The 24,241-nt window shown below is 34.1% G+C and overlaps 1 protein-coding gene across 3 annotated transcripts in view; it reads right to left on the reverse strand.

The window, feature by feature from the left end:
* The window catches only part of slc12a10.1 (solute carrier family 12 member 10, tandem duplicate 1), a 38,321-nt gene that overhangs the window by 2,949 nt on the left and 11,131 nt on the right, over window positions 1-24,241 (reverse strand). For 2 of the 3 annotated variants that reach the window (XM_030162917.1, XM_030162918.1), the window contains exons 9-27: window positions 21,836-21,947; window positions 20,392-20,522; window positions 20,214-20,298; window positions 17,838-18,019; window positions 17,634-17,741; window positions 16,267-16,390; window positions 16,070-16,171; window positions 13,127-13,282; window positions 12,346-12,445; window positions 12,140-12,251; window positions 8,822-8,956; window positions 6,380-6,486; window positions 4,489-4,571; window positions 4,344-4,409; window positions 3,304-3,408; window positions 3,105-3,216; window positions 1,311-1,397; window positions 778-913; window positions 606-673 (exon numbers count right to left, since the gene is read on the reverse strand). In XM_030162917.1, coding sequence (XP_030018777.1) covers window positions 606-673; window positions 778-913; window positions 1,311-1,397; window positions 3,105-3,216; window positions 3,304-3,408; window positions 4,344-4,409; window positions 4,489-4,571; window positions 6,380-6,486; window positions 8,822-8,956; window positions 12,140-12,251; window positions 12,346-12,445; window positions 13,127-13,282; window positions 16,070-16,171; window positions 16,267-16,390; window positions 17,634-17,741; window positions 17,838-18,019; window positions 20,214-20,298; window positions 20,392-20,522; window positions 21,836-21,947 — 2,111 coding nt within the window. The remainder of the gene's footprint in view (window positions 1-605; window positions 674-777; window positions 914-1,310; window positions 1,398-3,104; window positions 3,217-3,303; window positions 3,409-4,343; window positions 4,410-4,488; window positions 4,572-6,379; window positions 6,487-8,821; window positions 8,957-12,139; window positions 12,252-12,345; window positions 12,446-13,126; window positions 13,283-16,069; window positions 16,172-16,266; window positions 16,391-17,633; window positions 17,742-17,837; window positions 18,020-20,213; window positions 20,299-20,391; window positions 20,523-21,835; window positions 21,948-24,241) is intronic. The other variant, XM_030162919.1, reaches the window with a different exon arrangement.

Consider the following 24,241-nt stretch of genomic DNA (forward strand, 5'->3'; position numbering starts at 1 on the left):
TTAACCTTTCTCAAGGGATTTTTCACCATTTATTCTAAAATTATCCTCTGTATTTAGGGTTTTTTCAGTGTAAATTAGTTTTTTTCCCTGTATTTTATCTGTTGATCACATTGATGTTCATCAAAGTTCAGAATAAATTCAAAGGTTATCATATTAGAAACAGAAAAAAAAAACTGAAGAAAGAGTGATATTTTCAACAAGTATATCAATAACTGAGCATAAAACAAATGTGTCCATCCACTGTCATTGATGCAACTCCATGGGTTTAACTGGTGAATCAATGTTGTAGAAGATGATGGTGTTTCCACAGTAACTAAAGATTCTCTGAATGTCCAAATGGGTCATACCAGATGACCATGAAAAGATGACAAACTGTATTTTACACCAGTTATTTACATGTATTGATAGGATTAGTGGATCAACAGGTATTAAACAGTTTAGATCAGTAGATGTTTTTGTCAGTGATGGATGTTTGGGTCTTTATGGGTTAAAATCCTGACCCCCCCCTACTTAAATCAGAATTATAGCAAATCTATTCTGTGCATTTTGTTCCTATTTATTTGTCATATTCTGAGCTGAACTGATAATAACCACTTTATACTCACACAAGCACCAGAGCAGCATGTTGGGAATTCCTTCGGATGATTTCATTCAGTCTTACTTTTCTTTCAGACTGTGAAGGAATGAATTAAAAGACTTGAATTTGCTGGAATACCACAGTGTATGCATTCCTAAAAGTACAACACTGAGACATACAATCATATCACACACACTGACCTTTAGTTTGAAGGCTTCAAACTCTTTATCAGATATTTTCCATGGGGAGCTTTGTTTCAGTTCCTCCAGTGAAACACCTTCCTGCTGTTCATGGTGCAGCCTGAAGGGGGCGACGCTGTCCATAAACCTATTGAGACTGAAACAAACACATACGTTAGTGAGAGATTAAAAAAAACAAAAAAAACAAAACAGATGTAACTCAACAAATTGCAAAAATTACACAAGTTCAGCTTGAGTTTAGGTTGTAAGTCCTCTTATAATTCACTTTTATTTTGTAATATTATCAAAAAATGACATAAATACATGGGTTTTGTTTCATTTAACCACCACTGTAATAGTAATTAAAGGTCAAAAACACATTATTGTTTAGTTTATCATTGGGTTTTATCATTAATAGTTTAAACCAATATGAAAAAAAAACAAAAAACTTTAAGCACTTTTAAGTTTTGCACATGTGCGTTGAGGTAAAATATTGCCTTATTGTGATTCTGAGTCTGATTCCTGTTGTGAGTGTGAGTGCTTTGTCGACGTACTTCTTGGCTTGTGGACGCCTCTCGCTGTCTGTCATGACTATAACATCATTGAAGTCCAGACGGAACCTCTTCAGCAGAGCGAGCATCCTGTGACGACCCAAAAATCAGCAATTTGCACCAGTTAATACTTTAACCCTTTAACCCCTGACGTGTCTGTGGTGAGTGTCCTGAATGTATGATTTATTTCAGATACTCCTAAAAATTCAAAATGTGCTGATAGAATAGACCTTGTTCTTTCCATAGACATCTGAGCACGCTCAGTACACCCCCTGCCTCATCTGGAATGGGAGGTAAATCACAAAGCAGTGAGACTGACTTGCTATAAAAATAGACGTTTTTTTTTTTTTTTTTTTTTTTTTTTATACACCATTTTCCTTGTGGTTTTCTGTTTTTACTGTTGTTTGCTAAAAGGCCTGTACAAAAAAAAAAATTAAACTCATTATTTGGTTAAAATGTCTTATTTTAAGTAAAATTATCTGCCAGTGTAGTAAGAATAGTAAGAAAATTGCACTTATCAAGTTTTTTTTTTTTTTATAATTATATTATTAATATTATCTGATTATAGATTGCTAAAATTCTTATTTTAAGCACAATAGACCTGTTTCAAGTCTTCATAGTTAGATTTTTTTTTAAATCTATGGTATATAAATATATAGTCTTACTAAGATGTAATGCATAAATAGATATGTATAGGTAAAACTGCATGAAACGAGAAGAAAAAAAGTTAAAGGAAAAAGTTAAATTACATTCTGAAAATATCAACATTTATAAACTATCCTTTAACAATAAAGTATTATCATAATAAGTATTACAACCTGAAATATCTAAAGAAAACAAAGTGCAATTTTAACAATATTTGTGCCATTGTAGATCTGATCTGTAATACACATGTATAAATGATCAGTTAAAATTGTACTTATTTTTCTTAAGACATGTAAGTTTTTTTCAGGTCATTCACATTTTTATGAAAGGATAGTTTGTAAATGTAAATATTTTCATTTTAATTTAACATTTTAAGTTATTCATAAGTCATTTTTTTGCACTAAAACAGAGAAAAAATGTGGAGTTGACATTATTTATAGGCTATTATGCTATTATTTGACTGGTATTTGTAGTGCCACTGTGATCTGAAAGTTGTAATGTACATGTGTAAATGAGAAGCTGAGGGATAATATTATTAAAATTATACTTATTTTTCTTTAGAAATCTACTGAACTGATATGACACTGACACCCCTGCAGGTAAATGTCAGTCCATTTAGGGAGTATAGTGATGGGAAGTCTTTTTACTAACTCGTTCCTTTTGGTTCGTTCATCTGTTGTGAATCAATTCCAAATCGATTCATTTGATTCATCAATTTAAAAAAAACATCTAGCAGGGTTTGGTCACAAACTGCGATGCATATGATTAATCCACTACACCACTTGACAAGCAGAAGTAACAACAGGTCTAACCCTTAAAGGTGGGGTGTGAGGTGATTTCCTGGAATATTACACCCCGATTACAACCAATTAATTAAATGCTCTAACACAAAAATTTAAAAAAAATGTAGTCACCTGTGGAACAGACATTATCATTATAAGCGCCCAATCGAAATGATTGAACAGTGATATGTCTATCAAACCCAACTGCCATTTGTCCCTCCCCCCTCTGTGCGTACCCCTCTTTGTGCATGAATCGTGTGTTCTCATTGGTTTGGAGCACTTGTACAGGAAACGAAGCCAGAGCCATGAATCGCACATCACTATTCTACCAGCGTCTGTTCCAGATGATTCTATAAAACTGAAAACCTACTCATTGCGGCCTTCCTCCATGTTCTGCTCATCTCCCACGATGAAGACTCTGACCTTACTGCGACGCCACCGCTTCCTCCTGGTGAGCAGGTAAGGCACCAGGAGAGTCAAACCTCAAAAGAAGAAGAAGAAAAAGAAGACAAACTCAGATGTCGTCTGGTCTCAGGGAGCAGAACTCAAGGCCGTGTTCGTGGACTCACCTCCGTCGTCGGCGACCCAGTACACGTCTATGGTCTTCTTCCCCTGGTCGTTCTGAAACACGGTTGTGATCTGATCGCTGCAGCCTTTGTCTGAGATGTCATCAGCTTTAAGAGTTAAAAGCAAGAGGAAGAGGAGGAGGAGGATGTCTATTTGTACTCTACGGTGGTGTATTGTCCATGTAAATGACTGACGTAGGAGAGTAATAATTACACCCTACCTCAGTGCAATATTCACAACCCATGCACTTCGTCTTTAATTTGACCTTACATATGTCCTTTATTACCTGTATATATCCTTATATGTTGTACATATTATCTGTAACACAGAGTTAGCTTTTGTATATTTTAGTAATATTTAGTAGGATTTGTATTTAATATTTTATCTTTGTAATTTTTGTATGTTGCCAGATTTTTCAGTCTTTTGTGTGACATTTTTATACAGTCTTTTACACTTTAAGTGTCTGCTGCTAAACAGATTTTCATTGTTCCTGTAACAATGACAATAAAGTTCTACTCTATTCTATTCTATTCTATTCTATTGCATTCTATTCTATTCTATTGCATTCTATTCTATTCTATTCTATTCTATTGCATTCAGTTCTATTCTATTGCATTCTATTCTATTCTATTCTATTCTATTACATTACATTATGTTACGTTACATTACATACTTTTCAATACTATTCTACTCTATTACATTCTATTACATTACATTACATACTTTTCTATCATATCCTATTCCATTACATTCTATTCTATTACATTACATAATAATACATTACATTACATACTTTTCTATTCAGTTCTATTCCCTTACATTACATACTTCTCTATTCTATTCTATTCTATTCTATTCCATTCCATTCTATTCTATTCTATTACATTACATTATATTTACATTACATTACATACTTTTCTATTCTCTATTACATTACATTATATTACATACTTTTCCATTCTATTCTATTCTATTCTATTCTATTCTATTCTGAGTACATAATTAATAATAATAACTGTTTCTAACATTAACTAACGTTTACCTGAATCTCTCTCTGGAGAGTTGTGGTCGTAGTCAACGGCTTCATCAGGCTCAAAGCCCTGGTTTACTGCAGGAGAGACGGACTCTTAGAACTATGTCATATTATAGAAGAAACACAATCAGTCAGAATATAAAAGGATGGTAACCTTCAAAGTCAAACTGGTCGCAGACGTCCTGCCCGTCCATCATCCTTAAGATGCAGAGACAGTAGTTGGAGTCGAATGTATCACTGAAAAAAGAGAAGAGTTTGGACCAGAGTTATTGTATGTGTGAATGCATTAGATCAGGGGGATAAATAATGACTCCAAATATTCTTCTTGTTTTAACCCATGAAGACCCAAACATCCACCTGTGACCAAATCCATCTACTGATCTAAAATGTTTAATATCTATTGATCCACTAATCCTATCAATACATGTAAATAATACAGTTTGTCATCTTTTCATGGTCATCAGATATGACCCATTTGGACATTCAGAGGCTCCGTAGTTACCATGGAAACACCATCATCTTCTACAATATTGATTCACCGGTAAAACCCATGGAGTTGGATCAATGACAGTGGATGGAGACACTTGTTTTATGTTCAGTTATTGATATATTTGTTGAAAATATCACTCTTTCTTTAGTTGCTTTCTGTTTCTGATATGATAACCTTTGAATTTACTCTGAACTTTGATGAACATCAATATAATCAACAGATGAAATATAGGAAAAAAACTGGTTTACACTGGAAAAAACCCTAAATATAGAGGATAATTTGATAATAAATGGTGATAAATCACTTAAGAAAGGTTAAATAGAGAGAAAAAATTATTTGCTACCCAAGTAGCACTGGGTCTTTATGGGTTAATGTGGAAAAAAAAAAAAAAAAGTTATGAAAATATTTACATTTATGACTGTCAATGGTGTTGACCTTGTTTTAGTTCAGGGGTCATATACAGCCCAGTGGGATTTCAAATAAAATAATAACGTTACCTATAAATAATGACAAGTCTAAATGAGAAAAAAAGTTAAAATAAATTATGAAAACATCTTCATTACAAACTATTTTTTAACGATAAAATGTGAATAACCTGAACAACCTGAAATGTCACAAACTACAAAATAAATAAAGTGTAATTTTAACAATATTCTGCCTATTTGTGCCATTGTAGATTTGAACTGCTAAGTACGGGCAAGTGAAAATTCTACTTAATTTTCAGAAGAAATTTCAGCTTTTTTCTGATAATTCACAGTTTTTGTGAAAGGATATTTTGTACATGTAAACGTTTTCAGAATTTATGTTATTAATTTATACATGTGTTTTGTTTTGTTTTTTGCAGTAAAACAAAGAGAAGTGGTGCCAGGCACAACAAACCCCGCCCCTCACACATATTGTAGCTTATTTTGGCATCGATCCAGCTGATGTCATCATGTCTATGCGTGTTAGCATATCACTTGCCTCTATATATGTGGCAAGTTTGAAGTAAATTGAAACAAAATTGATGTTTTTATAGACGTGTGAAGTTTCGCCCATTATAAGTAAACTGGAGAAAAAAACAATGTAAAAAATTCATAAAAAATGTGAACTTTGACCTACTTTTCCCAAAATGTAATGATATCTATTCTGGGTCACTGGAAATCTATAAACCCAGTTTGGTATGAATTCAACCAATAGTTTTGCTGCTACAGACATGTGAAATTTCACCCATTATAAGTAAGTGGGAGAAAAAAACAACGTAAAAAATTCATTTAAAAAAAGTGAACTTTGACCTACTTTTCCCAAAATGTGATCAGATCTATTCTGGGTCACTGGAAATCTATAAACCCAACGTGGTATGAATTCAGCCAATAGTTTTGCTGCTAGTGTTAACAAACAAACAAACAAACCAAACCAAACCGAAAACAACATCCCTTACCTCCCCTTTGGGGGGTGGGGCAAAAATGTTGAGTTGACATTATTTATAAGCTACATTGTTATTTTACAGGTCTGACCCACTTGAGGTCAAACTGGGCTGAATCTGGTCTGGATCATGTCGTCTGCTTGAACTCACTATATGGTGTTGATGTAATCGTTGATGCTCTCAGGAGAACTCTCCCTCCAGTTTGCCTTAAAGCCCAGAACCAGAGTGTTGGGCTTCAGCTTACCCAGACCAGAAGCCTAGAAATGAGAATCAAACAGACATTTAATTTTATCAAGTCTTTAGTTTAGTGTTGGTAATTTTATAAATGCATTAGTATTTATCTTTTACACTGAAGTTTTTCTTCAGCTTTAGTGTTTTAGTTTTTCAGTTAATGGGAGGAAGCTTTGATTTACTGACTCTGAAAGCAGTAGAATGAAAGAATACACAACATTAAATATCATTTTCAAAGCCATCACTCATTAAATCATTCAACTTGTCGTTTTATTCTTGTAACATAACTCAGTCTACAGCAAAATATACTCACTAACAAAAGCTAAATAATAGTTAAATGTTTGCCGAGCAGTTCCAAAAGATGTAAAATAACAGAAAAAGTTTAAAGCATAAAACCTTTTTAGTCATAATGAATCTTAGGAAAATCTTAAATTCTATAAATTGCATTTTCAGGGGCCAAATGAGGCAGAAACAAAATTAACTTATCGCAATTACATGTTTTTTTTTTCTGGTATTTTTAGTTTTAATCACAGGGCATTTTAGCTGTACACCAGTGTTTTCAACCTTGGGGTCAGGACCAAGGTTATGATCGTTAACGAAAACTAACGAAATGACAAAAACTGGAATTGAAAAAACATTTTCGTTAACTGAAATAAATAAACACTATAATTAAAAGAAAAAAACAATAACTAAACTGTATTGTGTGCTTACAAAACTAACAAAAACGTATAAAAATTATGGATAAAATTCCCTTAGTTTTCGTCTTTGTAAATGTTGCATTGATTTGAAATGGATTTATTTCGTTTGAGCAATTTTAGCTGGTGGCACCAAACGGCGCTTCACGGTCCGTACTTCTCATCACTTGGCGTTTAGAGTTGACTTCTCGTCCCCACTCGACCTGGCAAAATGGAGACTAAATTTGGGAGAAAACAGCAGAGTCCTGTCTGGGATTTCTTTGAATACGATGGCGAAGATATAAAAAAATAAAACTAAATTAAAACCAAGCATTTAGAAGAAAACGAAAACTAATAAAAACTAGCAAACCTGCTCTAAAAACTGACTAAAACAAACTGAATTAGAGAGAAAAAGTCAAAACTAAATAAAACTAAACTATAATGAAAAATCAAAAACTTTTATAACCTTGGTTGGGACCCCACGTGGGGTCTCCTGGAATTCAAATGAGGCCACCTGAAATTTCTAGTAATTGATAAAAATTTTTACAAAATTTCACTAATAAAAAGTATGGGGTGAGTTGACAGAGACAATCCCAATCCATTGAAGACATGACAAACTGTGAGTCTGAAACTGCAGCACTGTGGTTCTGTTTATCTGTCAAATGTTCATTGTGGTCGGTTTCAGATGCTGCAGCTCTTTTATAATTCATAGTTTGAGTTCTTGTTTATTCATTATTAATTTGCAGCCTTGTAAATGTTGCACCCTCTAGCAACTTTATTGCCCTCAGTTCAGTGTTGGAGTTTACATTACACATATCATTTCAACCGCTAACACAAGTTATGTTTTGTTTTTGTTTTTTTTATCTATACAGCTCTCTCTTTTCTTTCTCTCACACTCACTGATGACATCACAAAGTCCTGTGAACTTTAACCTTTTAACAATACCAAAAACAAGAAAAATTCAAAGAAAATGTCCCCCAAAAATATATATATACAATGAAATAAGAATATGCTGATTACTAAAAGTCTATTTTTACATAAATTAATGAATTGAAATTATTATAAATATGTCTAGGTTACAACATAAATCCAAGCTGGACTGACTGTACATATCCTGACCAAGGAAAATAAAATTCTCACTTTGTTCAGTAATCTACACCTGGCTTTTCTGCCTCCATCCACAATAATATACATTACATAGACTAAATGTCATCTAAAATTAACGTTTATTTGGAACATAGTAAAGCAAACTGTTGCATGATCAAAAATAAATTAATTTAGCAAAAAAAAGAAAAAAATCCGTTTTGAATGTCTGGGGTCACGAGCCAAAACAGGTTGGGAACTACTGCTGTACACCCTAAAGTCTGATCCATGGGTTCTATTTTCTTTTATACTGCATTCATTTAGTCTGATTAGTTTTGTTTTCACACGTTAAGTTTGGGAGGTGGCTGTTATGTCTCCCTTTGATGCATCTGACATCGACATGTTGTTAATTTGGCTCATTCGTAACTTCCATCTTCTGCAACGATAGATATGTGTAACTTCCTGTAACTGGTCTGAAAGATGAGGCTATCGAAAAAGTGTTGTCACCCTGTGTACAAACCCGCTGTGCAAATATTCAGATCACACTGAAAAGGACAAACTTCCTCTTCTCTAATAAAAGAGGTTGTGTTTTAATGGGCGTTACCTGCATCAAGTACCGAGCTCCGACTCTGAGGTTATCGCTGCTGAAGGGGCTATAAAATGATCGCACCTTCCTCTTGTTCATCCACTTTACTAAACACTCGGTGGCGTCTGGCGCTCGGGTTTTCCTGTCCTGCTCCTAAAACGAATCAAACAAAACCTTTCAATGCATCAGTGTTTTGTCTTAACCCAAAAAGACCCAGAGCTACTTTTGTGACAATTACAAAAATGATTTTTTTCTCTATTTAAACTTTAAGTTTTTTATCACCATTTATTATAATATTATCCTGTGTATTTTGCATTTTTTCAGTAAAAATCATGTATTTTCCTATATTTAACTCATTGATCATATAGATGTTCATAAAAGCTCAGATTAAAGTTGAGGGTTTTTATGTCCAAAATAAAGAAAAGTGAAGAAAAAGTGAGTTTTTCAGTCAAATCTATCATTAACTGAACATAAACCCAGTTTATTTGTTCATTGATTCAACTCAATGGGTTTTACTGGTGTATCAATGCTGTAGAAGATGACAGTGTTTCTATGGTAACTACGGAGCCTCTGAACATCCTGATGACCATGAAAAGATGACAAACTGTATTTTACACCAATTATTTACATATCGTTGCTCTCAGGCGGAAAACTCTTATGTCCAAAACAATTATTTTCCTAGAACCTGGAAAAATGATGCATGTTCTAAATAAATGAATGGAGTTAAGAGATGTAGTTCCAAGCTGTTTTCAACACTTTTCATTGGTTAAATATTTCTAAAACCATCAGGCCAACATGAAGACTGACCAACAGAATCATTTTATGACAAAAAAAAAAAAAAAGACCGAAAATGGACTTACGAGGATTCTACCCGACAGAGACGATATATTGATAGGATTAGATCAATATCATATATCATACATTAATACAGGGGTGTCAAACTCATTATAGTTCAGGGGCCACATTTAGCTAAATTTGATCTGAAGTGTGCCGAAACAGTAAAATAATAACGTAATAATATATAAATATCAACTCCAAACTTCCCTCTATGTGTTTGTTAGTGTGAAAAAAGTAAGATTACATTATGAAAATGTTTACATCTACAAACTGTCCTTCAAAACCATGTGAATAACATGAACAAACTGAATAAATAAGTACAATTTTAACAATATTATGCTTCAATTTATTATTTACAGACATAATATTGTTAAAATTGCACTTTACTTCTCTTAAGATATTTCAGGTTGTTCATATTTGTTCGGGTTATTCACAGTTTTTGCGAAATTATATTTTATTTTAGTGTAAATACATGAAAATGTTTACATTTTACAAAGAGAAAATTTTGGAGTTCTGAGTATTTATAGGTTATTACCATAGTATTTTAGTGATCCGACCCCTTTTAGATCATATTGGTCTTAATTAAATAACAGATTGTTAATATCTTAGTTAATTTTGCATTTCTCACATTCATCCAAAGGGTCAGACTAAACCCTTTGGCGGGCCAGATTTGGCCCCCGGGCCTAATGTTTGACACCTGTGCATTAATATATTTGCCCATTTTTCTTTATTTAACACTACTTCTGTATTTTAAATGCTCTTACTTTGTCATACAGTATGTCTCTAATTTGCACCTATTTTTATTGCACTCTGTTTATATATACACACACATCTTTTCTTCCTTGTCTGTGTTTTATTGTGTTGTATATAGTCACATAGTGCACTGTCGCTGGTAGAGGCCATCTATAATTTTGTTGCACAACCTGTATAATGACAATAAAGCCTATTGTATTGCATTGTATTGTTTTCTATTCTATTCTATTCTATTCTATTCTATTCTATTCTATTCTATTCTATTCTATTCTATTCTATCAACAGGTATTAAACAGTTTGATCAGTAGATGGTTTTGGTCACCAATGGCCATCTTTATGGGTTAAATATGTGGATTATATTGTTACCCAACCCCCAAAGGGGAAGCAAGGGGTATTGTTTTTGGTTGCTTTGCTTCTTTGTTTGTTTGTTTGTTAACACTCTACCAGGAAAACTATTGGTTGAATTCATACCAAATTTGGTTTATAGATTGCCAGTAACCCAGAATAGATGTCACTACATTCTGGGAACCGTAGGTCAAAGTTTCAGTTTTTTACGAAATTTTTTAACCATTTCATGCATAGCGGTCATTACAGTGGACAGCTATTCTCCAGCTGTTCTCTTGTATATTTATGAATTTTGTTGTTTTACTTGCATATCAACCCACACAGTGGACGCTGATGCACCATCCCATAATATACCGCAATTCATACCATTACTGTAACTTTCCTGTTTTTGATAAACCTGATCTGCAGTAACCTATTTGAGCATAAATCAACTGCTAATTATTATTAGACTGCAATTAACATTTTTTGAAAAGAAAAAGATGTGGGTTTTTTTGCACATTATCTGAGGGTGTAGTAACTAATATTATAGTATGTTAAAATGTGAGAAAACATCAGATTAGCAGCATTAAAAATGTTTTATTTCATAATTTTCACACAGTATGTCGCTTCTAAAATGAAACGCATGGTGTCCAGCTGAGTGGACATTTTTGTAACTTCTTGGAAAAAAAAGGTTCATAAAAAAAATTAAATCACATTGTTTTTTTGGGGGTTTTTTTGCTTTTTTTTGCCTAAAGAGGAATAAAAACACTCAGAAAAAAAATCTTGATTAAGGTTCTTGTAATTCATGCATGAAAGGGTTAATATTTTTTTCCCCCTCATTTACTTATAATGGGTAAAATTTTAAATGTCTGTAGCAGAAAAACTATTTGTTGAATTCATACCAAATTTGGTTTATAGATTGCCAGTGACCCAGAATAGATGTCATTACATCTTGGGAAAAGTAGGTCAAAGTTAAAATTTTTTATGAATTTTTAAATCTTTTTTTTCCCCCCATTTACTTATATTAGGCAAAATTTTAAATGCCTGTAGCGGAAAAACTATTTGTTGAATTCATGCCAAATTTGATTTATAGATTGCCAGTGACCCAGAATAGATCAGATTATATTTTGGGAAAAGCAGGTCAAAGTTCAAATTTTTTATGAATTTTTAAAATCTTTTTTTCCCCCATTTACATATAATGAGCAAAATTTCACGTCTGTAAAATCAGCAATTTTGTTTCAATTTACTTCAAACTTTGGCACATATATAGAGACAATTGATATGCTGACATCACCACATGCATAGACATGATGACATCAGCTGGATCGATGCCAAATTGAGCTACAATACGTGTGAGGGGCGGGGCTTGTTGTGCCTGACACCACTTATTATTATTATTATTATGGACAGTGGAAGACTAACCATGATAATGTCTCCACAGATCATTAGACTTATATGTTTGGTGAAGGAGCCGACAAAGTCCACAAGTGCTGGTCTCTGGTTTGGGGGTCCGGTAAGGACGAGACACTGAGGCCTAGGGACAAATGACATCACACCGAAAATTAAAAGGCATTTCACATCACATTGCATGTAAGGTTACTAACTTTAGCTTCAGGGCAGTAGCTCACCTGAAGTTCTTGACATGATCCTCCACACCAGACAAAGACACAGAGTAGGACAAAGCCATGTTGTATGTTCCTGCCTGGACTGAAGACCCCCAGTTGACCTCTGACACAGACAAAAGGGTCAGACCAGAGTGAGTCAAAGCAGTAACAGAGTAAAACTAAGCAGTAACAGAGTGAATCTAAGCAGTAACAGAATAAATCTAAGCAGTAACAGAGTAAATCTAAGCAGATCTAAGCAGTATCAGAGTAAATCTAAGCAGTCACAGGGTGAATCTAAGCAGCAACAGAGTAAATCTAAGCAGTAACAGGATAAATCTAAGCAGTAACAAAGTAAATCTAAGCAGTAACAGAGTGAATCTAAGCATTAACAGAATAAATCTAAGCAGTAACAGAATAAATATAAGCAGTATCAGAGTAAATCTAAGCAATAACAGAGTAAATCTAAGCAGTAACAGAGTAAAACTAAGCAGTAACAGAGTGAATGTAAGCAGTAACAGAATAAATCTAAGCAGTAACAGAGTAAATCTAAGCAGATCTAAGCAGTATCAGAGTAAATCTAAGCAGTAACAGAGTAAATCTAAGCAGTAACAGAGTGAATCTAAGCAGTATCAGAGTAAATCTAAGCAGTAACAGAGTAAATCTAAGCAGTATCAGAGTGAATCTAAGCAGTAACAGAGTAAATCTAAGCAGTATCAGAGTAAATCTAAGCAGTAACAGAGTAAATCTAAGCAGTATCAGAGTAAATCTAAGCAGTAATCCAGTCCTGCTGTTGTTTTGGACTCACTTGGCTTGTTGTAATTGACGTATCCAAACAGGAAGACGATGATGCCGAAGGTGGTGAGGGCGGCCCACCACGTAAACAGGAGCATCAGGACCACAGACACCACCGCTCCAAACAGGGCCGTCCATTTACTGTAGTAGTGGAACGCCGGCCTCCAGCCTGAGGAGGGCAGCAGGTACCAACGTTTACAGAAGGAAAGAAAGAAAAGAAAGAAAAGAAAGAAAAGAAAGACAGGATAGATAGATAGATAGATAGATAGATAGATAGATAGATAGATAGATAGATAGATAGATAGATAGATAGATAGATAGATAGATAGATAGATAGATAGATAGATAGATAGATTTTACTTCATTGATCCCATTTGCAGTGCAGTAACAGCATTTGATATAAAAGAATAAAAAAATAGAATGAACACACTATTAATAATACATTAGAAGTATAAAACATGGTCAGAAATCTGGATCATTTTAACAATGAGGTGCAATAATAAATTGCGAGGGGGGGGGGGGGGGGGGGCTACAGGTTCCATGTCTTATTTTCAAGATTTCTCAAAACCACCATTTTCCTTGTGTTTAGCCACAGTTAGGCATCTAAAATCAATTTCATCCAATATTGAATTCAACTCAGAAAAGCCACTGTATACAAATCCAAACTCATGAAAATTCAGGCCAAAACATGTAATTTAAGGTGTTTTTATTGGTGTTTTTTGACTCTAATTGTATGTGAGGGTTAAGTAAAGTAAAGTAAACAAGAAAACAAACCCCGCCCCTCACACATTTTGTTGTTCATTTTTGCATAGATCCAGCTGATGTCATGTGCAATTTTAACAATATTCTGCCGATTTGTCCTGTTGTAGATCTGATCTGTAATGCACATGTATTATTGGTAAGTGAAAACTGTACTTACTTTTCTTAAGAAATTTCAGCTTTTTTCGGATCATTCACATTTTTTGTGAAATGATTGTTTGTGCATGTAAATATTTTCAGAATTTATGTTATTAATTTATTCATATGGGTTTTTTTTGCACTAAAACAAAGAGAACAAGTGGTTCCAGGCACAACAAACCCCACCCTTCATATGTATTGTAGCTTATTTTTGCATCGAGCCAGCTGATGTCATCATGTCTACGCATGAGCTGATGTCAACATATCAACTGCCTCTATATATGTGGCAAGTTTGATGTAAACTGAAACAAAATTGATGTTTTTGTAGACATTTGAAATTTTGCCCATTATAAGTAAATGGGAGAAAAAAAAAGATTTAAAAATTCATAAAAAAAATTTAACTTTGACCTACTTTTCCCAATATGTAATCACATTTCTTCTGGGTCACTGACAATCTATGAACCCAATGTGGTATGCATTCAACCAATAGTTTTTTTTGCTACAGACATGCGACATTTTATAAGTAAATGGGAAATAAAAAGATTTAAAAATTCATTTGAAAAAAAATTTCAAATTTTGATCTACTTTTCCAAAAAAGTAATCATATCTATTCTGGGTCGCTGGTAATCTATAAACCCAATTTGGTATGAATTTGACCAATAGTTTTGCTGCTAGAGTGTTAACAAACAAACAAACAAACAAACAAACAAACAAACAAACAAACAAACAAATTGAACCAAAAACAACACCCCTTGCCTCTCCTTTGCAATAAAAGCCACATTATAATACAAACCTCCTTCAAGTACATGTCAAGTAACTTCTGCAGCTGAGTTAAATAAAGTATAGTTAAATAAATATATATTAGACATTTGAAATTTTTCCCATTATAACTGAATGGGAGAAAAAAAAGACTTAAAAATTCATAAAAAATGTGAACTTGGACCTACTTTTCCCAAAATGTAATGACATCTCTTCTGGCTCACTGGTAATCTATAAACCCAGTTTGGTATGAATTCAACCAATAGTTTTGCTGCTAGAGTGTTTAATTAAGAAACAAACAAACAAACCTAACCAAAAACAAAACCCCTTACCTCCCCTTTGGAGGGTCGGGTAATAAAACAAAACTTTATATGAATATGTGTAAAGTCGACAGTCTAATACACAGGTGTCAAACATGTGGCCCGGGGGCCAAATCTGGCCCACTAAAGGTTCCATTGCAGCCCACAGGATAAAAGTGCAAAAATGAACCTGAACAGTCCAGGTTGTCAAAATCCTTTTGGTTCAGGTTCCACATACAGACCAATGTGATCTCCAGGAAAAATAACAACACAATAACCCATAAATAATGACGACAAATTTTCTTTGCAAAAAATTATGTGGGAAAAATTTAAGTGAATAAAATAACATTACACTGTGAAAATATTTACATCTACAAAACTATTCTTTCACAATAAAATGCAAATAAATACATAAATATAAACAAGGACAAACAACTTGAAATGTGCCATTTTAACACTATTCTGACTGTTACTAAATGTTTGGTGCATTTATGGATCCACTGTGATCTGTAGTTGTGAGATGAATATTGTAGAAATTGTTCAAATTTTAGTTCCAAACTCTAAAATTTTAACAATATTCTGCCTGTTACCAAATGTTTATGTAACACTGTGTGTAAATGTACATGTATAAATAAGAAGTCGAGGCATAATGTTAAAATTGCACTAATTTTTCAAATGAAATTTCTGTTTTTTCAGGTTATTCATATCTCTTTTTGTAAAATGTAAATATTTTCATAATGTAATTGGGGTTTTTTTTGTACTAAAACAAAAAGGAAACTTGGATTTGTCATTATTTATAGGTCATGAAGTCATTATTTTACTGGTCTGGCCCACTTGAGATCAAACTGGACTAAATATGGCCCCTGAACCCAAATGAGTTTGACACCCCTGGTCTGATAGATAAAAAATGAAATAATAATAAAATAAGAGTATGGATCCTCTTAGAGAACATCCTCCTCTATGTTTGACTGGTTCAGACTGGAGCAGAGTCCGTTACTCACCAGGGGAGTTGGTGATTGAAGCGTGAAAGCAGCTGAAGTTGATGAGGCCGTATGAACACAGGAAGAAGTTGGAGATCAACGCAGCGATGGTGTTGAGCTCAGCTGGAATCCAAAGGAAACGACAGAATAATAAAAGCTTCAATCACAAAACTACACCTGTGCTTCTGTTTCTGTTAAAGTCCATCTCATAAACTCACCAATCAAGATGAAGGCCACAGCAATGACAAAGCAGAGTAAATAGGCCCGGAGCGGCTCATTATTTTTCCCATAACCCTTTGCAAAGAATCCAATGTAAGGGTATAGATTGTCCTTGCAAAGACACTGACAAAAGACAAAAATATGCACCATGTATCAGTTTCTTTTTCACATCTATGTCCACTAAACCATACATATTCAGGTTTTTTTATTGGAAAAAGGAGGCGGGGCTACAAAACAATACTGATAAATGTTGTAATTTAGTTTTTTATTGTGATAAATATTGCAACTAGGGATGTAACGATTACCGTTATAATAATAGACCACGGTAAAATTGTCAAGTTAGTATTACTGTTTAAATTCTAATTATCATGATAACCGTGTTTGATTAACGCACTTTTCTAGAGAAAATGCCGATGTAAAGATCTGCTTTTATGTCAAATATTGGAGTATAGTTTTAATTTATTACAATTCTAATTGTATATACCTAATATTTGGAACTGATATTCACTTTTAAAGTCTTTGAAAAGGTTCATTAAGCATCTTTGTGTTATTTATGCAATAAATTATTTACAGTTTTCAAATCGGATTTTATATATTTTTTGAGTTTTCTGGCCTTTTATGTTTTTATAGTAGGTTAAAGTGAAAAAATAATAGGCAGATGACACATATGAAGTTGTGCTGAAAAAAAAGATACCAAACATGGGTATAGTAAACATTTGTTTACATAATATATAAAGGCAAAATCAAAAGTACTGAAAAACAGACAAAATAGGCTCAGACCACTGAGGGTTAATATTTGAATGTTTCTGCCAAGAGAAAGTACATTGTGCCCATTTATTTATTTATTTATTTATTTATCTTCAAAATACAACTTGCTTAAATTATTTCAGTGTGTGTATTAGTACTTTTTGAACATTTTGAGCACAATTTCAACAATACTGCGATAATAATGATAACCGTGATAATTTTGGTCACATTAACCGTGATATGAAATTTTCATATTGTTACATCCCTAATTGCAACACGTACATTTATTTTGTATTTTGGGTTTATTTTGTTAACAATGTCATTTAGGCGTAAAAATAGCTCTGACCTTGCTTTTTCCCTGTTTTTTTTTTTTTTTTAATTTAATCATGATAATTGTCAAGTTTTTACCATAAATATCACAATAAGCCACAAATAACTGTGTGATTCTTTCAAGTTTCAACACATAGGGGGAAAAAATCAGCTTATAAACTTACTGAAACATTAATTTAGCATTTATCATGATGACTATTGACAACAACTCAACTATTTCCAGCTGTGGATGTGATGTGCATTCCTACTTTTATGCATGTATAGTGCAGATTATATTTGGTTTTATTACCTGAAAGACTTTTGGGGCAGAGACGAGGAAACCAAGAGCTGATGATAGACTGGCCGCGAAGACACCAGCAGTGATGAGGTAATAGAAACCGGATATCTGACCCAGTAACTAGTTGAAATAACATGAGAAACTACAGTTATTTTATTCAGTAATTAAGATTAATTACAATCAATCTATTCTCTTGTCCTTTGGCCTGGTGTTTACCTTTAAACTGTTGGCCAGGCCGTATTTACATGACTGTGTCTCAATGCACTGTGTGAAATTCCAGCCGTATTTACACCCCAGACCGACGCAGCCGTCAGTGATGTTTCCAGTTAAGATGTCAGTGATGTTTCCAGTTAAGATGTCAGTGATGTTTCCAGAGGCGTCACGCACTGCACACGAAGCTGGAGGAGAAGGAGCACATGTAGATAAGTCATAACGCTGTCAGGGACGTCCCAGCATTACAGTTCCACAGAAGTGTGGTTTTCATGCAGGCACTCATATGCCCTCCAGCCATTATACACACACACATACACACACACACACACACACACACACACATATACATACACACACACACACACACACACACACACACACACACACACACACACACACACCTACACACACTCCAGCCTGTTTCTACACATCTTCTGTCTTGGTACCATGCCCTTCCAGTAACATCATTCCAGGCGCTTCCCTTGAATTCCCCTTTGGCTCTGTTCTTTCTTTTCTTTTCTTTTCTTTTCTTTTTTTTTTTCCTGCTTTGCCCTATACTGCACACTGTTGTGTCATTCTCTACATACAGCAAATCTTTGGGATGCAAGTGAAATTAGCAAGACTTGAATGACTTGACACAGTAAAACTGTAAAATTAGCATTAAGTTTTTTTGCACCTTCATTAAAATTAACATTACAGTTTATTTGTCCACTTTACAGATGAATTATCCAGTTTGGGTTTTTTTTTTTTTTTACCCAGGTCTGTTTTTTATACTTGTTATGACCCAGGGTCATAATTACCTCCACCAGGAGGTATTATGATCACTTTGCTATGTGTTTGTGTGTGTGCATGTGTGTTTGCTTGTTTGTTTGTTAGCAAGATCACTCAAAAAGTTACGGATGGATTTTCAGAAAATTGTCAGGAAATGCTGGCACAAGGAAGAAATGATTGAATTTTGGTAGTGATGGGGGGGGGGGGGGGGGGGGGCAGATCTGCCTTGGTGGAGGTCTGCGCTCTCCGAGTGCTTTTCTTGTTTATGTTTATATGTGTATATGTGTTCTGATATAGTGTTGTATTTTCCCCCCAGTCCTGCATGGGTGCTGTGGCTTTTTGTTTCCAATGCAGGAGGACGGTGATTGATCGCTCATTTGTTTTAACATTTTACCTCCGCCAGGAGGTATTGTGATCGCTTTCCTTTGTATGTTTGCATGCGTGCGTGTTTGTTTGTTTGTTTATTTGTTTGTTAGCAAGATAACTCAAAAAGTTATGGACGGATTTTCATGAAATTTTCAGGAAATGTTGATACTGGCACAAGGAAGAAATGATTAAATTTTGGTGGTGATTGGGGGTGGGGGGGCACTGATCTGCCTTGGTGGAGGTCTGTGCTCTCTGAGTGCTTTTCTTGTTTCTCCTGTTTTTAGTTAAGGGAGTTTAGTTTAGTGAATTTTTATTTCTTGAATTTATTTTTGAGTTGGAAATTTCGTTTGACTTTGAAGATGTCTTGTTTGTTGTTTTGGCTGAGCCCTTCCTGAACTTTTTTTTTTTTTTTTTTGAGTTATTTGAAATAAATATATTTTGGACTGTAGTTTTCTGGTCTGGCGTTGTGCTTGGAAGCTGGGAGAGGACAAAGGGAGCACATAATGAGCGTCCTGGTTAACCCCTCGGCCAGGACATAACATACTTCAAATTTATTATGTATTGTGTGTATGTACCTACCTACTTACTTACATACTAACTAAAGGACCAAATGACCCATAAAGATTCAATGCTACTTTTGTGTCAGTTCCCAAATGAAATTTTATCTATATCTAATCTTTCTTAAGTGATTTCTCACCATTTATTTATAATATTATCCTCTGCATTTTGCATTTTATCAGTGTAAATCAGGTATTTTCCTGTATTTAATTTACTGATCATGTAGATGTCCATAAAAGCTCAGTTTACAGTTAAGGGTTATTATATCAAAAACAGAGAAAACTGAAGAAAAAGTGACTTTTTCAGTAAAATATATCATTAACTGAACGTAAACCAAGCATGTCCATCCGCTGTCATTGATCCAAGTCCATGGGTTTAACTGGTGAATCAATGTTGTAGAAGATGACAGTGTTTCTACGATAACGACTGAGCCTCTGAATGTCCAAATGGGTCATATCTGATGACCATGAAAAGATGACAAACTGGATTTTACGCCAATTATTGACATGTATTGATAGAATTAGTGGATCAATGGGTATTAAACAGTTTAGATCAGTAGATGGTTTTGGTCGGTGATGAATGTTTGGGTCTTTATGGGTTAAAGCAAAACTAAAACCAACATAAAAAATGATAACTGCATGTAAATTCACAGTAACTAAGCAACAAGTGAATACTACAGCTTACCGACAGTTACAGAAATAGCCAGATAGCTCAGTGTTGTAAAAAAAATGGCCATGAGGGTTCCTTTGGGGATAGCAGATGTTGGATCCTTGAGAATGATATGACATATGAACACATTAACATGGATTGTTGGTAGTTGGATTTAGTGGTATCAATCTGTATCTGTAAATGCTATATATACTTTTAGGTCTCCACAAATGTTAACTCCAGACAGAATCCCAGTTGCTGAAGGGAAGAAAATGGCAAACATCTGAAAGAAGTTGCTATTAGGTCCTCTCCAGTCTGGCATCAGGTTTTCTATGAAGATTTCACCTGGTGAGGAGGGGAAAATTCTCTGATCACTCAAATACTGTAAATACTGTATGTGGTTGATTGGCAAAATTTTGTCAACATTTCTCAATATTTTAAAATTCAACATTTTAACACTACAAAGCCTGAACCCTTAAATCACTGACAGAAAATTCCCTTTCTTTGAAACCGGAGCCTTTATTGGTCCTTCTAAACAACCCTTTTTTTTTTTTTTTTTTTCTTTTTTTTTTTTTTTTTACAAATATCAATTTCTTTAAATGAGTTTAAATTTTGTATCATATTTGACACATTAAGTCTCAATGCTCAAATTTTATTATTTTTGAACAAACGAAAACATAATATAACACAAACATGTCTAACAAATTGGTAATTCCTTTTCAAAATTGGCAAAGTTCTGCCTCCTTCCTCATTAACCCCTTCATGCATAGTGGTCACTCCAGTGGACAGTTATTCTACAGCTGTTCTCTTGTATATTCATGGGTTTTGTTGTTTTAGCTTCATATCATCCAACACAGCACCATCACATACACTGCAATTCATACCATTACTGTAACTTTGCTGTTCTTGATAAACCTGATCTGCCATAACATGTTTTAGTGTAAATAAATTGCTAATTGTTATTAGACTGTAATTTAAAAGTTTTCTCAATCAAAAAACTTTTTTTTTTTGTGCATATTATCTCCATGAAGTGAGTAATAACTAGTATTAGAGTATGTTAAAATGTTAGAAAATATCAGATTAGCTGCATGAAAAATTTTTTTTATTTCATAGTTTTCACTTTCTGATGATGGGTTTTAAATACACGTTTTTTTTTTTTCTTTTTTTGCTTCAAAAATTATACACATGGTATCCAGCTGAGTGGACGTATTTGTAACTTCATGAAAAATAGGTTCATAAATAAAATTCAATCACATTGTTTTTATCATGCCTAAAGAGGAATAAAAACACTCAGGAAAAAAAAAAAATCTCAACTAAGGTTCTCATAATTCATGCATGAAAGGGTTAATGACAGTCTTGCAGTGCCACTGGAAAGGCCTCTGGTGAACAAATTCCTCCCCCCTGGTGGATTATCTGTGTATTGCATGTATCTAATTTTATACATCAGGTTTTTCAAGAAAAAAAATATCACACTGATCATGTAGAGGGCTTCAAAACTCATGTATCAAATATGATACGTTTGGCATTATAGGTTAAGTATTACAATTCTTTTTCATATCCACACAGGAGAAATTCTCAGGCGTACCATTCCATTCTTTGCTAATCATTCCCTTATAATGACCTACTGAAATAAAACCAGTGTTTTTTCTTTGACTTACTGCGGTATCCGAAGATGCCCTGGGCCTGTTTCTCTTGCGTTGGAGGCAGGAACGTCCCCACAAAGTAGTTGGTGAATGAAACCAACAGAACGATGAAGAATAGAATCTGTGCCTAAAACATTAGGAGAAAAACAATGTAATAAAGAGGCTTACGCTGTCGGGGGCTGACAGCAAGGGTATATCCCCAAAATCCCCCCAATCCTCTGCTCCCCCAAGCACTTGGAAAAAACATGCCACCTGCTGTCAAAACATGACATCATGTCAACTCAAGGTAGTGGCATAAAGTAGAGGTGGGCGGATCAATCCAAATATCAGTAGTATCGATACCAAGTCGTATCTGAGCAATACTAGCGTGGTGAGATCAAAGTTATATTTTCAGGCCAAAAATGAGACAACAGCAAGCTGAATATTTTGGAAAAAGGCTATAAGGTACTGGTAATTTTGATAAAATTTTTGTATTGCAGTTTCTGAACACTACCTGAAAAAAATCATTTGTTTTCATTTGTTTTACAGTGATCATTTTGTGCACTTTGTTAATTAAAAAAAATTCCAGACATGGCAATGTGTGGGGAAAAATTGTTTTGTTACTGTTCTGTTGTTTCTGAAAAAAACTTATTTTGATAATAAAGTATTTTCTATTTACTTATAAACTTTGCCCTAATTCTGCCCTGGGTTTTAACTATTTAATTATTTAAAAAAAGAAACATCACAAACCACTTAACGGTCACAAAAATTAACTGAGATTTAGCAATTCGATTATGCATCCACCTTAACTACTGAAACGCATTGTATTGATATTGGTGATACTGGCCCTGTATTTACTTGGTATCGGATCAATATCAAAATATGCAGGATCACATACCACTGGCATGGAGAAAGAGAATTGTTAGACAATCGATATGAACTCAATTTGAGCTACATCGACCTGATAGTGGCAGAATAATTGTCAGAGAACCAATTTTTCATCACAAAACTCCACCTATTGAATGAAAATGACACCATATGAACTCTGGATAGTAGTAAGAAAAAATGATATTTGTAAGATGATTAACATGAACCAAATTTGATCTCAATCGGTCTATTATTGCTGGATTTATGTCCAAAAAGCAGATTTTCAACTAAAGTGCCACCATCTGGATGACTTTTAGTACTGATAGAGAAGCTGAAATTGGTTCTTCCGCTAGGGGTCCCCCATGTTGGTTATCAATGGAGAAGAAATCCAACCAAATCTGTCCTAGTTATTGCGATTTCAGGGAAATAATGAAGGAAGGTGTGTGAGAAATAAGGACTGAAACACAAAAAATATTTAAGATTTAAGATATTTTTTTCTCTCTTATCTTGTGCAATGCCATGAATTTAAATAGAATAGAATAGAATAGAATAGAATAGAATAGAATAGAATAGAATAGAATAGAATAGAATAGAATAGATCTTTACTGTCAGTGTCACAGGAACAACGAAAATTCGTTTAGCAACAAAAACAATTAGTGCAACAAAGGATTGTATAAAAATATCACTCAAATATCACTCAAATAATACTGAAATATTTAAGCAGTGTATGAGGCTACAAGATAAAATATTGAATACTACTAAAGTACTACAAAAACTACTGATATATACAGACAACTAACTCTATACTGCAGATGGAAAACAAATAAGGATATATATGCAGGTAATACAGTGGTACAGTGGTGTAGTGGTCCCTGGTGAAGTGGGTATACTCTCGATTGTTGCCCCCTTTTTTTTCCTTTTTTTTTTAAGTAGTCCAGAAACTCACTATTTTAGAGATAGTGACATGTCAGACAACTCTATTTCATTGATCCAAAAATCTGTCAGTAGTATTTTCTCACTATTATAAAATGAACATGACTTGATCAGTAGCAGTTTGTAGGTTTTACTGGTCACACAAGCAGCTGCATGAATGTAAATGTATTCAACATGAGGCAAAGATAGGATAACGTTAGCTTTTCATAACGTTAGCCTACTCACACGGTTTAACTAATGGTGACAAAACCTCTTCTTCTCTAAATGTGCAGTCATATGGCCAGTACTTTAAAACAGTGACTCATTCTGAAACCACCTTAAAACTTACCTCAGAATTATGTATTCCATGAAAGTAGGTTCTCTTGATATGTGTCACTCATTTGAAAGACATTTATTCTGCCTTTCTTGTTTGCATTTCCAATAATCGTACATCTTTCAACAAGACATGCAGTAACCTGTCAATCAACTGGAGTGGCACTGTCACCTGAGGTGTCCAGTCAGGCTCCAGAGTTGACCAGTGCCGCTAAGCAGAGCCCTGGCTCTGGCTCTAAGTTAGCAATATTTTCCTCAGCATGACCCGCCCTACTCTGCCTCTGATTGGCTCATCAGTCCTCATGCCTAAAGTTAACCAATCTAATCAGT

This window comes from Sphaeramia orbicularis, chromosome 18 (assembly GCF_902148855.1).
Source record: "Sphaeramia orbicularis chromosome 18, fSphaOr1.1, whole genome shotgun sequence".
NCBI lineage: Eukaryota > Metazoa > Chordata > Actinopteri > Kurtiformes > Apogonidae > Sphaeramia > Sphaeramia orbicularis.